The following is a 16775-nucleotide window of genomic DNA, read 5'->3' as shown; positions in this document are numbered from 1 at the left end:
AATGAATAAGGAGGCAAGGCAAGACTATACTGCTCCAAGTCAGTCTGTCACCTGCAACTGCCGAAAGACAAGTCAAAGTACGTGCCTTCCTGAGAGGGTGGAGGCACCCTTCACATACAAAGGATAGCACTTGCTTTCTCAGTTTGGACTAGGTAATGACAGTCCATTTGGCAGAATCCTCATTGGTAAGATTGAAGTAGACATGATTTAGAAGTGGAAGAACCAGTGGTGACATCCCTACGTGGCCTAAGATCCTTATAGCTCTGGTATCTCCGTTTATTAATTCAATGAACAATTGCCAAACGCTGTTTTAGAAATCTGTTGAAAGGGGGCTATGGGATATGGAGATGAGTAGCTGGGTGCTCCAGTATAGTGAAGGAGATGCGTGCGTAAGCCCTGCTGTGTGGTTGGCACCGTAACTGCGGGGGGCGGGACGCAGTGCCTCTGGCGCAGAGGAGACTGAGATCTGCCTGAGGAGGTCAAGGAAGCTTCCTCAGATCACTAACATTCGAACTGAGTTTATGAGACAGAGGTGAGGGAAATGAGTGAGAATTGCGAAAAAATAATTCAGGCAGAAAGAAGAGCAGGAATAAAATCGGGGGGGCAAGCAGAATGGCTGTCTGGGCCAAGGTGAGGAACTGAGGAGTCCATCGAGAGGAGGTGAAGCATCAAAGGGAGGCTGATTGACAACTTGAGAGGGACTTTGAGTCACATGGCCTTCATGACGCAGGCCAGCAGTTACCTAACCGTGCTCTGCAGGAACCCTGACTTATTTTACAGGTATTCTGCAAAATAATAAAGTGTTTTCCCTAATCAATACAGATCAATTTTTATCTCTGATAAATATTGAGTTTTCAGTAAGATTTAGTTTGGAAAATTTCTTTTTAAACAACGGATACAGTCATCAAGGAGCGATTTGAGAGTTTTTGAGCAAGGGATTGATATGAACAAATTTGTATTCTAAAAAAATAACTCAGCTGGTGGGATGGAGGAGGGACTGGAGTTAGGAGATGTAATTGGAAGAGCGATCAATCGGGTGGCTGATGCAGTATTGCAGGCGAGAGGGCAGAAAAGCCTCTGCTGAGGCAGTGACGTTGAGACCAGAGAAGATGGAATGTATTCAAGAGATATTTGGCATAAAGAATAAGTAGAACAAGATCCTGAACGAAAGACGAATAATAGATGACAAGTTGGTAATTTGGGTCAATGCATAAAACAGATAATTAAAAGTAGTCTCAAGAATAAATTCATTACCCAGATGCTTACAGAGAATTTGCATGAAGTTTAAAGATTCAACAAGAAAACTGATTTCAAGGGGATTTCCTTGGGGGAAGGGGGGAAAGTTCAATGCATAGTTCACCTGAACCTAGAAAAGGAAACAAACACAGACATTCTACCTTTCTGTTTGAACTTCTGGGAGTGTTTAGATATATGACCAGAAAGTCCCACAAATTATTATGCTGTTGGGATGAGCAAATTGACTTTCTAATCCATTAATGAATTTGGTCACGCATTCCTGAAAGATGACTATAATCTAGCCAGATTTTGAAAATATTTTCATCATTAAAGCCATGCCTCCAATAGCTTTGTGCTGGTGTAAGTTCCAAAGCATGGTTTTTCCAAACTTTGATTAGTGGCTTTCATCTCTGTGTGAACCCAGTATCCCTTCCCCACCCCACCCCCCAAAAAAGAAACTCTAAGGGAAGTAATGGGAGCAACACTGACTCAGTCACCAGATTTTGGAGGACTGATGGAATGATATGTCGTTAGCATTTTTCCCTTGTTTTAACAGACATCCAGTTTTACTGATGGTAGCGATGCTTCTAAGTGGAGACGCGCTACGCGCAGTTCATCCTCACCCTACACTCCCGCCTCAACAACACGTCCATCTGTAAGAAGCTCAGTCTCGATTTCAGGCTTTCTGCCCTTCCCTGCTATGACTCCCTCCTTCAGATTTATGAAAGAAAACATTTCTTTCTGTGAAAGGTTTTTGTACACCCGCATCTGGAAGTGTTTATTTCAGTGGCATGTAAGCTATCTGTGGATTTAGTTAGCACCAGACCCCCTTTTGTGTACTCCTGCCTTAAAAATTTTATAAATGATCTTATTGAATTTGTGCCAGTGTGCACATGGTTTGGCTGATTGCTGCGTATATCCTTTACCTGCCAGTCACCTTTGATTTATGTTCCTTCTGCTAAGCTTTTACTTTCCAAAAATGGTGCCACTGAACTGTCCTCTAAATCATCTTATTGGTTAAATTACTCCAAGACGAGTTGGTATGTTTTGGGTTGCCTACAGACAGATGAATTTATGTTTTTCTGCCCTTACCCACTTCTAGTAAAGCCACTTACAGAGGAGGATTGGGCATGTTATGTCATCGATCTCTTTATTCCGAATGAATACCATCTGAAACACTGTTCCAAGACCAAAGTGACAAAGAAGTGTTCTTTAGCATCCCCTTCTGTTCTGAGACCTTCTTTTACACATAAGTCTGTGCCTTGAACTGAATCTGATGTGAGGACTTTTCATTGCTCAGAAAAGGGGAAATAAAGTCTCTCAAACAAAATAAGTAAACTTCATCAGAAAGACTGAGACTTTGTGAAGTCTTTTGTTAACTTGTGAGTTTTATGATGTTTTCTGGAGAAAAACAGGTGGCTTGGCAGTTATTTTAAATGTTGGCTATTTGTGGTAGTGGTTTCGAGGGGTTTCATGTTTCTGAAGAGACATCCTGAAAAGCTAATTCTTAAGAGTGTTTGACAAAATGATGCATCATTTTGAACTAATTTTCCAGGAGTTCTTTGGTCACTGAACATGCCGTTTAACTTGATCTTGCAGGTTACCAGCTATCACCACAGGGAGTAACCTTAATACTTAGGGTGAATTTGCTGACTAGGAAGCCAGTACTGTGCTGACAGAGCAAAGCAATACTGATAGAATTTTAAAAATAGCTTTTAGACATGCAAATATCTCACTTAAAAAAGCTTTGCAAAGAACTGCTCTTTTTCTGTTCTATGTGGTGATAGGGGAGTATTTTTAAATTTCATGATTGTACTTGAAATGATGTGGAAGCATTTCAAATACTTGGATTACACAGATCTCAGTGTCATAGTTCACAAACTACTGGAAGCAAAGGATAGAGCTTCTAGGCTACTTTGCTGTGGTCCCACCAAGCCTGGAGGTATTTATTCCTAAACACTCAGGAGGCTTCATTTATACTTCTAAAACTTTGTGCAGGGCTCCCTGTGTTCTGCCAAGGTGAAAGATGTCTCAGGAGTGTGTCAGTCACATTTGCACAGCTCAGTCAGTCATCCTCCTGATGTGCTTTTCAGAGACGTGGGGGACTGCGGTTGTTAGGAAATCAGCACCAGATATGTGAGCAATGTATTTCCATTAACATGTCACTTTGATTAAAAAATACATATGTGTGTATATAGTGTTTTAGATAGGTGTAATTTATATATGTATGTGTATGTATACACATACACATATATATTTATATATTTATATATGTATGTGTATGTATACACATACACATATATATAGTCTCATTTAAAAAGATTGTTTTGGGACTTCCCTGGTGGTGCAGTGGTTAAGATTCACCCTGCCAGTGCAGGGGACACGGGTTCGAGCCCTAGTCCGGGAAGATCCCACATGCCGCAGAGCAACTTAAGCCTGTGCACCACAACTACTGAGCCTGCGCTCTAGAGCCCGCGAGCCACAACTACTGAAGCCCACGCGCCTAGAGCCTGTGCTCTGCAACAAGAGAAGCCACCGCAATTAGAAGCCCGCCGCACCGCAACGGAGAGTAGCCCCCGCTCGCCGCAACTAGAGAAAGCCCATGCAGCAACGAAGACCCAATGCAGCCAAAAGTAAATAAATAAGTTTATTTTAAAAATATAAATAAATAAATAAAAAGATTGTCTTCTAAGGGTTTTAAATGTATGATATCATTTAATCATTACAACAACCTAGAAGATAGTATGATTATTAGTATCCTAAATAAATAAATATTAAAAGATTGTTTTAAATGAACCGAAAATTTCACTGATACTGTTTCATGTAAATCACTGTTTAACATTCTACTGTCTTTGATGGTTTGAGTCAGATGACTTGCCTGAGCCTCAGTTTAATCATTTGTAAAAAATAAGCGATTTTTAGCAAATATCAATATTTAGTAATAACACTTGAAAGCTCCTAGCACTGTGCCTAAAATACAGAACATGATCCACAAATGCAAACACAGTGTTTTCTTTTAAAATGATTATCATCTGAATAAAACTTGAGTAGAGATGACAAGGCTAGTTTCCCAACAGTGCCCTTCTGAGAACTGCAGAGGGAGGCCCAGTCTGATATGTGAGTGTGGGGTGGAGACCCACACCCACTGATTGGCTTTCTTTGTAGCCTTCAGAGAATTCCTACTGTTTTTGTGTCCATTTTCACATGTATAAAATGGGTAAGAGCGTGTTCTTTATAGTTTCAGAGTACCTTGAGATTCATGACTGCTGGACTCCTTTCCTGCCCCGTATTTCTGCCCTTGTGTGGGCAAACAGGCCCATGCTGAGGACCATTTTACTTCCGGTGGTGGTGGCATTACTGACCACATATGGGAAGTGAGGCTTAGATGCAGAAAGAGTATGGTAAAAAGATGAAAAGCTACAGAAATTGTGGGTTGCACAAAGTGACTGCCAAAAGCTTTTCCAGGAATGAGAGCTTAGAGAGGTTGGAAGATTTAGATTGAAAGGAAAGAATCAAAGATATAGTACATTGCAAACTGACTTTAATTATAAGTTTCCAACTTGAGGATCAGGGAAGGACCCTTACTGCTCCTGCTTTCACTGATTTCCTAAACTTCTACTAGGAGAGTCATTGACTTCTCTTAAAAATATATTTTGTACCCATGTGAAGATTTAACTTCAGATATCTAGGTAAAAGGATTCATAATTCAACAAAATTGTTTGGTGATGATACTTCAGTAACTAGTATGGTCTTGGTGCGTTCTCTCAGTCCATTTCAGTAGGATCTTACTTAAGTTATTCAAGATAAATGAGAATTTATACTGTTTCCAAAAACCTCCTAAATATTTAGCTGTGAAATCTCTATTCCCAGGTTATTCCAGTATCTAATCCTTACACACTTTTCTTCCAACTTAAGTTGAAAATTTTTCTTTATTTCTCCTTCGTGGAAAGAGAGATACTATAATATTATATGAACAAACTCTCTGAAGCCCTTTCTAATTTTGGTAGCAGTATTTCTCACACTTGCTTGGAAGAATTTTGTCACTGTCTCCACTTTAATCTCGAGACAGCTTCTGTACATCCATACTTTTAGGGGTTGGGGTCTAGAGGAGGAAACCTTTCCAGACTTGGAAAGATCTAAGCCCAGGGAGCTCCTGGTGATTCAGGGCATGGTAGAAAGAGTCAAGTCCCATCTCTTTCTTACTTCCTTGATTCTCTCTGAAATGTTTTCTCCTTTAGAGCCAAATTCTAAACTTTGACCCACTTTCCTCCAAGATACTTTGTATTTCCCAGTCTGATCAAAACCTACTGAGGACCTATCCCCACTAGACCAAGGGACCATGTTTTAACCATCTTGTATCTCCCTCAGTAAAGTACAATGCTTTTTGCTTAATTGGAGCTGAACATAAAAGAAGGATGAATGGATGGACAGATGGACGAAATGATGGTCTGAAGAGAGAACAACCTTCCAATGGACAAAGTCCAGTCTTAATCTCCCTGATCAGTTTTAGGCCCCCTGAACTTGGTATACCCTATAAATGTGGATACTCCACTACCTTTGATTAAACAGTTTATAGATCACTGCAGGGCAGTAAAAAGAATGATATGGTTGCTTCATTATTATTATCCAGCATTAATCATTGATTCCTCTGGAATCTAAGGCAAAATAATGCCCAAGTTATCTCATCAGCAATATCTATTTTAAAATTAATTTGTTCAATGGGTAGTTATGTACCAATCATATTGAAGAATTCTTAGGTATTGGGAAAGTATGAAGCTCAGCTCCTAGCATCATGTTGGAGCCATAATGAGCTAACATATACCTGTTGAATTGATTGACCTTTGCACTCTGCACCCCGATCAGCGATGAGGAACAAAGCTCCACATACTCAACCAATAAGAAGGAATTTTGCTATCGGTTGTAAGGTTGCAAGGATTATCTTTTAACATCACTCTTCAATCATTTTGCAGAGTGGTTTTAGGAAATTAGATAATATATATAAAGCATCCAATCCTCACAGTTGTTATTTTTTATCACAGAAACTAATCTTGTTTACATAATTGTTATTTTTTTAAATTAATTTATTTATCATTTTTGGCTGTGTTGGGTCTTCATTGCTGCGTGCGGGCTTTCTCTAGTTGTGGAGAGCAGGGGCTGCTCTTTGGTGCGGTGCGCGGGCTTCTCATTGCGGTGGCTTCTCTTTGTTGCGGAGCAAGGGCTCTAGAGCACAGGCTCAGCAGCCGTGGTGCACAGGCCCAGTCGCTCCGTGGCATGTGGGATCCTCCCGGACCAGGGCTCAAACCCGTGTCCCCTGCATTGGCAGGGGGATTCTTAAGCACTGCGCCACCAGGGAAACCCTACATAACTGTTCTTGATGGCAAGATTTATATATATATATATATATAATATATCCAGGAAAGCAATATATATATATATCCAGGAAAGCAATGCCCAATTATTGGGCTCTAGAAGTGGCCTTGTTATAGAAAATTCTTCTTTGTAGATGAAGTCACATTTTACTGGTATGGCTATTTTATGAGCTATTAAACTGATAACATTTAAGGAGGACTAAAACTGATAGTTAATAGGTTGGTTTTTTTTAATGACAACAATTATAAATATGAAACTATACACTGGTAGAGGTGGCACTGAAACATCGCTATCCATTCAGGAAGCTTGTGGCTGAAAAATTATAGGTACCAGAAATAACCACTCAGAAAATAAGATGTGAAGAACCCAAAATAACAGAATTATTTGGATATTAAGATACGTCTATTTGTTAGATGATTATGAATTCCCATAGACACAACCTAACGTTTTTGATAAAAGTGCCTTTGTTAGTGGTATGCTCCTGTACAGTTTCAGACACATTTTTATGATACATTTTTATGCATGGCCATCAATTAGGAAAAGAGTCTAGACATCTTGTTTTCAAATTTGGAAGAACAGTTTTCTCATTGGATAACAGCTTCGCATGCTACCATGAAATATGTCAGGTTCCCACACAGACCGTAGTTGTCTGCATTCTTAGTGAGCAGCTTTTCTCTCGCCCCATTAAGAAATACATTCCCAGCAGATAATATTTTGTGCTAGAAAACTAAAGAAAATCACTGGACAGCTACAGTTTGAAGATGAAGCTTCACGTTTCCTCACTGGAGGAGAATTCATCTTTCTTTTTATGCCAAAGAAAAGCAGACATCCACAGGGATGCTGCGATTCTGCTTTGGGAGAAATAGAATTCTCAGAATTGTAACAAAGGAAGAATAGTGCAAAGGAGTGTGTCCTGATGTACACTCTCAGCTGGCAGGATGGTGATTCTGTTCCAAAGGCAGATGGAGATAAGACTTGGGAAGGAAAAGAAATCACCCCTCCCGCATATAATTAGGACACCCAGTTCTCTGCGCCCTCTGTCTTTTTCCTGGCGGGTATGTTTGTTCGACTCTTCTCACCAGGCAGGGAAATCAGTTCCCCTGATGGGCAGGGAAGAATAAAGGTCATGAGTAATTCACATATTTTGTTAGGAAGAAATCATTTTCCATTTAATTGATTAATCAGCTATAGTTTTGAATTCCTGGTAATGTGGTTAGTGCCATGTTAGACACTGGTGAAGAGAGGAAGGAAAAAAATGAACATCTCCTGAGTGCCGTCACCTAGTGCGGGAACGGGCAGGCTGAGAGCCAGTCTTCATTTCCTTCTCTGTTAACTACCAGCACCAACGCCTGGGAATAGAAAGAGAGCTTGAAGTTCAGTTGGGGGTGGGGAGGGGCAACAGTAACTCTGTAGGTAAATATTACACTTTACTTCATTGATTGCAGGTGCTTTAGGAATTCAGAGGGAAATATACAGCTGGATTAATCAAGAATCTCCATCAGTGATTTTTGTGGCATAGCAGTACCCTCCTAAACCCTGGTGGGAAGGCCTCCTGCCTTAGAGCTCACATTGTGTGGAGAACCTCCTATCACAAACACTGCTCAGGCCCCCTTCTCCATACCATGCCCTTAATCAACAGGCAAGCACTAATGGATGAGTAAACAAATGTGGTCTATGCATACAGTGGACTATCATTCAGCCGTGTAAAGGAATGAAGTGCTGATCCATGCTACCACATGGATGGATGAACCTTGGAAACATGCTAAGTGAAATAAACCAGACACAAAAGGACATATATTATATGGTTTCATTTATGTGAGATATCTAGAAAAGGCAAATTCATAGAGACAGAAAGTAGATTAGAAGTTTCCAGGGGTGGAGGAGAGGGAGAATTATTGTTTAATGGGTACAGAGCTTTTGTTTGGAGTGATGAAAAATTTGGGGAAATAGTGGTGATAGTTGTACAACGTTGTAAATATAATTAATGCCACTGAATTATGAACTTAAAACTGGTTAAAAAGGCAAGTTTTTTTGCTATATATATATTTCACTCTCCCCACCCCCAAAATCGGCAGCTGCTGCCGAATGCCATGAAGGTCTGTGGATTGTGCTGCTGCCAGAGTCTTGGGGGGATATTGCTTAAGTCAGAGTAAGAGGAGGATTTGAGCTGCAGAAGCTTTTAATAAGAGAAAAGGCAAATTAACTCATCAAATCCTTCTCCTCTTCATGTTGTAGTTCAAGATTCAGTATATACTCATAAAACAGTATCCACAATGGTTGCGTGTGTTGGCTGAAAAACAGTATGACTCATATTACTCTTAAATTTGTTGTTATATTTGTAGGTCTAGATAATAAGTGCATGAAGTTTAGTAGTCATTCTTTATATTGGCAACTAGATGGGCATTAAACATTCAAATTGCAAATATATCTTAATAACAATATATAATGATTCCATTAAATTTTCAAAAAATTAAAATAGAAATTTTAATTTTATTTAAATAATTTAAAAACATATCAAGGGCAAGGCCATCATAATGGTATTAACACAGCTAGTAAAGGAAAAAGGTATACATGACAGAATTTTGGAAAAATGCCCATAGTATTTTTTTATGCTTTACGCAATGCATAGTCTTTTGAATTTGTTACTGGAAGTTGTGGTCACGACTCTGCAAATAACAGTGACATTCTTTGGAACAATTTGAAGGTTACTTATGATATTTTCTGGATCTACCCAAAGAAAGAACATCTTGATGAAATAGATATCAAATTTGACCTTGCAATCACCGTCAAACACATGGTGGGAATGCTGACTAAAAACAGTTAAAGTGATTCTATTTAATGATCGAATGATAATGAGAAGATACAAGATGAACCAAAAAGAGAATGACAGAAGTTTTTCAAATCAAGAATAAACCAAGGTCTTTGGAGGAAAAAGAAATCAATTTTAAATTGTGCTATCCACAAGTTACTTGGTATGAACTATTGATTATTGTGAATAATGGTAGCAAAAGCTTACCAAAAAATTATATCTAAGTTTGGCTAATTCACTTATAAAAGAAGTTAACTTTTTTTTTAATTTAAAAGAAAATAGTTTTCTAAATCAAAGGTAAATTCAGACAAGGAAATGAAAATATTTGCCTAATTATGAAGGAGAATTTTCACAAAATCTTAAAACTAATTTCTGTAGAAAATATTTTCTGTTAATTATAGATCAAGGTATATTATTCTAAGAAAATCATTTCAATGAATCTCTTATCACTTTATTTGTTTTGTTGTTATTTCTGGAAAAGTTACTTAAATTCTATGGGGTGAGTAAGGGGATAGGCATCGTTTGAAAAAGTTTATCATTTAATTTTAATTTGGAGAACAATATTAATTTTGAAGTATAAACTATATGAAATAAACAGTTGTCTCCAGCAGAATATGTGGTGGAGAAGCTTTGGAAGATAACCAGATTGGGAAAGGGGGAGAGGCACGTAAGAATAAGAAGCTAATGCGAAAGGTTGGGAAACAGGGGAGGTGAGAATTCCGTGAGGCCTTCACAGCCCTAGGATTCAGAGTCTGAGGGAAAAGAGGCAGGAAGGAGAAGGAAAAGGCAGGGAGATTCTGCACATGGGGGAGAGATGAGCCATGGCTACAGGCACTCAGAAGACAGGGAGGAAACAGCCCCAACTGCAGCAAAGGATCTCAGGTCACAGTGGAGGAAGTATAGCCTGTGGCCCAGAAATCCCAGTAGCAGTTTTCTTTTTCCTCTAAAACATTTTAAGACCTCTGGTATGTATCGCCCAAATGCATTCTAAAAGGGCTATGCCAGTTTACTCTCCCACCAGCAATTTGTGAGAGTTCAAATTTCGCTGTGTTCATGCCAGTATTATTATAAGTTTTAAACTTCATTAAAAGTTTAATAATTTGATAGTCTGCCAACATTTCTAAAATGTAGCGTGACACTAAAACTAAAACCATCCCTGTTTGTAAAATGTTCCTTGGAGAATCACAGTGCACACTGCCTTTGGTATGGGGGGAAGAACCCTCGCCCCCCAGCCATGAGGACAAGTCCACGAGCCTCTCTCTCCATCTGTAATGTGAGTCATAATATAGGTCCTGCTGAGTCCCAGAGTGGTTAAGAAGATTAAAGGACATGATAAAAGTGAATATTCGTAAATAGTAAAATGCTAGATAAATGTAAATTTTAAGATAATTGGTATATATTATATTAGCATAGCATATGGTAAAACTTAACCTGAGTACCTACTTTATAGGATTGTGTGAGACATAAATAAAGATACATCACTTCTGACCCCCATTTTTAAAATCCAAGTTTGAAGTGGGGGATGGACTAAATAGGCAATCCTAAAGTTCATATAGAAAATCAAGTATGTAAGAATAGCCGGGAAAATTCTCAAAAAATACAATGGGGGGAGGGAGTATTAATTAGCCAGGCCAAATATTAAAACATAGTACAAAGCTATAGTAATTCAAAGGTTGATGTTGGTGCATATATAGATTAATTGAGAAGCCTGGAAAGACCAAAAATATACCCAGATATGGATGGTGAATTTAACACATGATAAAGATAGAAAAATTATCTCCAAAAATATGTTTGTAACTGAACCAAAACAACCACCAAAAAAACCTAAGATATAAAGCAACAGAAAGGTATATTCTGTTATTATTTATATTAAGAGGGGTAATTGAGGAGAATATCTGTCTATACGAATATGTCTTTGTCTATGCACATATGCTTGTATATGCAAAGAATTATCTGGAAGGTAAATGTGGTTGTGGATGAGTGAGTTCAGAGATGAGAGGGAAGCGTACTATTTAATGTTACCCTTTGCTATAGTTTGAAGTTTTTGATCCGATTTCAAGTATTACCTATTTTTAAATATTTTAAAGAAAATAGTAGCTCAGAGTAAGGTAGAGCCAGTGGGAAATTTTACAAAGGAAATATCTTGATGATTTTTTAACTTTTCCTCAGGTATTTTAGTGTACTGGTATTAAATGTATCAGGAGTTGTATAAACCGACCTTTCTGCAATCTTTGCATAGTCCCGGGCACAGAGTTGGCTTGTAGTGAAGAGTTTCTGGAGTGTGAAGGTAACTTTCCTTTACTATGGAATGGGTCTAATTTAAGAAGCAGGGTTGCAGAGTTGGCAGTCCTCTTAAATACTTTCCCCATAGTACCAGTGTGAAATATCAAACTTTTGGCAGCCAGGCGAGTTCCATGAATTCATGTGTAGCATTTCTTTTCTGTTTAGAATTGAGATCCAGTGCCCAGTGCTTAGTTTTTAAATTATCTTTCTGAAAACCTTGCTACATTTTTGCACTGGTTGAAATGAAGCCCTTTGAACACATGGGAAGTTGTTAAAATTTCTTCCTTTGGGAAGTCACTTCTGACTGGATTTCTGCGGAGAGAGTTGTTTCTTGCTGCTCTTTCAAATTCTCCTTGTTGTTTTTGGTCCTTCCTCACTCCCCTACAGTCAGAGCCACGACATCACAACTTATCTTCAAAAAGTAAACTCAGCATTTTCTCTTTTTTAAAACTTAACATTGGAGAAAATACAGATAAACATATATTACCAGTAATTGTATCAAATCGGGAATTTTGCAAGCCCATGAAGTCAGCATCTCAGAAAATGGAGACAGCCATGTTGTATATATGATCATCTTGAAAAATATCACTTCCCAAAATAATAATGCCTATAACAACCAAATATAAATCAGGATGTAATGATGTAACTGCTGACTTCTTGGCCAACTGTGATCATTAATAGTAGTAGGGTCTGTAATAACTGAAGGAATGATGGTGGTTTATGGGCGATAAGAGAATCACAGTAAGCTGTTGCATGCTCTCAAGGTTGGCAATGGTATTCATTATCTACCGTATCATATCTGTAATATCTGTAACAACCCCAGAACTTAGTGTCTTGAAACGACAGTAATCATTTAATATCGCATAATTATTGTGGGCTAGGAATTTGGGAGCAGCGTGGTTGAGCAGTTCTGGCTTGTGGTTTCCTGTGAGATTGCAGTCAGGTGTCAGTCAGGTGCTCGCTGAGGCCAGACCATCCACTTCTAAGGTGACTCACTTACATGGCTAACATGGTTAGTGCTGCCCATTGGCTGAGACCTCGGTTCTCCATGAGACTAATTAAGTGTCCCCATTGCATAGCAGCTGGCTTATTCAAGAGCTGGCAACCCAAGGGAGCATGGTGGGAATCACAGGGCCTTCTGCGACCTAGTCCAAAGGTCACATACTGTTACTTTCACCAACCCTGATTCAGTGTGGGAGGGAGCTACACAAGGGCAGGAATGCCAGGGGGCAAGAATTACCCAGGGCTGTCTTGGAAGCTGGCTACCACAGCAACCCAAGCAGGATATAGTCTTTAGGAAAAGAGCAATTTGGGCTCAGTTTAAAAAACAACAACAACAACATAAAATGCGACACAAAGTCAGAAGCTTCATCTCATCTCCAGAAGTACAAGTGCTGAAGATTAGGCCATATTACATCCAATAACTGGTGATTTTAAAGGAGGACATTTCTATTGAGTAAAGGATCACAGCCAAGAATTGCTGAATGGGTTCAGTTTTCCCCCCACTAAATCTTAAGTGAACATTTTTCTATCATTAGATTTCTGTAGGATGACTAATGGACTGTAGGGTAATTCAGCCATTGTTTTTAAAAATCCATCTTGGCAAAGAAAGCTGACATTCTGCTGAAAGAGTTGAGGCTGACCCCCACTCTTTGAAAAGTACTGAAGGGCCTGTGTGTCTTCTCCACAGAGAAAAGGCTCCGTTCTCCATGACTAGCCCAAACCCCACACTACCTAATCTGCCTGGCCTTCAGTTTCTCCTGTTTCATAGGACCTTGGGCTGAGTCAACACAACTGGGATTTGGAATCTTGACGCCAGAAAGTCTGCATTTTTTTAAACCTCAGGCTCAGCCATTCTCTGATTTTAAAGCTAATAACATTTTAAGTTCTATATTCTAAGGTAGATTTAGCATTAAATGAGATAGTGTACATAAGATGCTCTGGCACAGTGACCTTAAAGAGAATCAGGTTGCGATAAATGAGGTGGTATCAGAGTCATCCTAATTGTGTTGTCATTATCACTATCATACACTTGACCTTGACCTTCTGTCCAGCTGTACTACATGCTGACTTCGAGGTATCCTGAGTTTTCTAACCTGTTTTTTAAAAAGTAGAAGACAACTCTTCGGACTTTTCTACCCTAGAGAAATGTAAGTGAAAGACTATTATGAAAATTACTTAGAGAAAAGCAAAATAGGAAAGAGGTGCTTTTAAAAGGCCACTAGAATAAGATCTAGGAAGGTTCAGTGGTTTCAGTTAACAAGCTCTTTGTGAACCTTAGATGCCTCATATTTACAGTCAGAGTTTAAGACTAGATGATCATAAAGATCCCTTTCATCCCTCATCATCTGATTGATTTTGTATTTGATCTCACAGCAACCCTATGGAATAAGAGTTATCTTTGGGCAGATTACTCCATGACTCAGTTTCCTCATGTAGAAAATGTGACTAATAATAGTACCTTCTCATGGGCTTGTTAAGGATTAAGTGAGTTAAAATGTGTAAAGCCCTTAGAACAGTGCCTGGAATGTAGTAAGAACTCCATAAGTCTTAGCAATGGTGCTGATGATGATGTTATGATGATGATTTTGCAGATGAGGAAGCTGAGATTCATGAAAGTTAATAATTTTCTCTGAGCTCACACAATAGTAGAGCTGGAACTTGAATTCAGGTCTTCTTTTAAACCACATTACTTGTGCGTGTATCTTTCAGACCTTGTTGTCTATTTTTTAAATATAGAATTGATTCTCACAGCATCTAAACAGCTCCGCCCAGATTGTCTTACAGAAGAAGGTAAGGAATGAGAAGATGGGGTGTTTTTTGTCCCTAGGATTCTGAGTCTGTGGGACATATGGCCATGCTGCCTTCAAAACTAAGTCCCCCCAGGGCATCGCCACCTAGGAAGGTGGAAGAGAATCCTACTTAGTTCCCAAGGACTATTTGAGCTGCCTCAGTTGCGCTAACACTGCCTGTGAGGTAATCACTCATTTTACCCTACCTCGGTTACATCTTCACATTTCTCACTTATTTGGATAAGGAGGATGAATTTCATTTTAGACTGTACAGCCTATTAAAGCAGTAAATAATGGTTTGGTTTTAAAATAGATTCTTTGTTCTCCAATTTTCCAGTCTTTTCCACTAACCATGATTCTGCTTTGGGTGAATGCTCGAAAAGCAAGATCTCATTGTCTTCAATGCAGTTATTGCATTAGGAGTGGACCACAGCCCCAGACAATGCAAACATCATTTTAGCCACGTTAAAAAGACAGGGGAAGCTAGAAGCAATCTGACTAGTTTTATTATTCTTGTTTGTTTTGTTTTCAAATGTAACCAGAGCATTATTGCTCCAGGCTGTGTCTTTCAAAACTAAATGTCCTTGAATAGCTCTCAGTTCCAAACAGTGCTGCCTTTACTCAAAATAGTTTTGAAATTACTCTTTGGTAATTATCTTCAGAGTGTGCAACACATTCTTTTGAAAAGATTCAGTGGTGACGAATCAATTATTTTAGCACACCATATAGTTGTAGATTCGAACTACTGCTGACATAAATATGAAAAGAAAAATTATAGAATGGATTGTCTTGTGGCTCAATTCAGTAGCTGTGTATAGCGAAACTAAGTTGATGCAGAAAATTAAAGAAATGTTAAAGAAAAAATTTTAAACATCGACTGGTAATAATAGATTATTACCATTTCTGGACGTCACTGGCATATTTCCACTGTATCCACATCATTAAGAGTATTTATCTTCACACACTTCAGTTTACCTAGTGGAAAAGCTAAATAAAATGTTCTGTAAGAACTTTTTTAAAAAAAATAATGTTCAATTATTATACTGTTCAATTTTTATATTTTATATTATTTTTAAATGTTATAAAAATGTATTATTTTATTGCTCTATAAAACACACAGCTCATTAACCTGGTTTTCTTGGTCTGTTTATGAGAGTGTTTTATCAAATGGATATTTTAAATGTTGTAAAGATGTAATACTGTGCTAAATTAGACTATAAATGATTAATTTGGAAAACAAATACATTGTTATTATTTTTCTAGAATGCCTTTATATGTTATAATAGGCGACTATTGGGAAGTAAGATGCCTTCCAATGTACACGTATACTATCTTTGGGCACACAGACCTCTGCTGTAAATGAATAATTGAGTCACCATTTGTCCAAATTTAAATGTTTTTGCGTGTATACTTATCTTTTGTGTACTCACACACGTTTTTTATTTGTTCAGAAGACTTTGCTCTAGTTTTTATTCTGTGTGAGTAAATTGATTTGTAATAAAAAAAATAAGAGTAGAGAGAAAAGTACAAAGTCAGAAAAATGGAGCTAAATTCTTGAAATAGATTTCAGTAAAAGGAAAGAAATTAGATTTTTGGCTGCTAACACTTGGCTCAAGGGGTTTGATTTACTGAAGCTGTGTGGTGTGGTGAAAAGAGCAGAAGTCAAGAGGCTTGGGCTTAAAATCCTTGGCTCTGCCACTAATCTTTCAGAAGGATCTCAGATGAATCACTTGACCTCTTTGAGCTTCTGTTTCCTCGTCTGTAAAATGAGAGTTTTGACGACATGGTTGCTGAAACCTCTTCCAGCTACAACATTCCATCATTCTAATTCTGAATGTACTGATTCAGATCTTCTCCCTCTGTGTTAATTGCATGCAGACTACTAAAATATCCACAGATGGTTAACTTCCAGGCTTTGTATTAGTCAGCTCAGGCTGCCATTACAGAATACCGTAGACTGAGTGGCTTAAACAACAGATGTTTATTTTCTTACAGTTCTGGAGTCCAAGATCCAGGTGCTGGCCAATTTGGTCCCTGGTGAGAGCTCTCTTTCTGGCTTGCAAATGGCCAGTTTCTTGTTATCACCTCACATGGTCTTTCCTCATTGGGAGAAATCCCCCTCTTCCTCTTATAAAGCCACCAATCCTATGAGGTTAGGACCCCACCCTTCTGACTTCATTTAACCTTAATTACATCCTAAAAGTTCTGCCTCTAAGTAGAGTCACACTGGGCTTAGGGCTTCAACATAGGAATTTTGAGGGGGAAACAGTTTAATCGATAGCAGT

At 38.5% G+C, this 16775-nt stretch overlaps 1 protein-coding gene across 13 annotated transcripts in view; it reads left to right on the top strand.

The window, feature by feature from the left end:
• Positions 1-16775, top strand: part of SUPT3H (SPT3 homolog, SAGA and STAGA complex component) — a 427459-nt gene that overhangs the window by 345420 nt on the left and 65264 nt on the right. For 6 of the 13 annotated variants that reach the window (XM_057554391.1, XM_057554404.1, XM_057554396.1 and 3 more), the window contains one exon: positions 1793-3119. The exons of 4 other annotated variants lie outside the window; for them this stretch is intronic. In XM_057554391.1, the coding sequence (XP_057410374.1) occupies positions 1793-2050 (258 nt within the window). In that variant the 3' untranslated portion in view covers positions 2051-3119. Of the gene's footprint in view, positions 1-1792; positions 3121-16775 lie in introns of those variants that run through there. 3 more of the 13 variants (XM_057554399.1, XM_057554398.1, XM_057554397.1) reach the window with 2 other exon arrangements.

This window comes from Balaenoptera acutorostrata, chromosome 10 (assembly GCF_949987535.1).
Source record: "Balaenoptera acutorostrata chromosome 10, mBalAcu1.1, whole genome shotgun sequence".
In the NCBI taxonomy this organism is placed as follows: domain Eukaryota; kingdom Metazoa; phylum Chordata; class Mammalia; order Artiodactyla; family Balaenopteridae; genus Balaenoptera; species Balaenoptera acutorostrata.
This window is presented reverse-complemented; position numbering and strand designations above follow the sequence as displayed.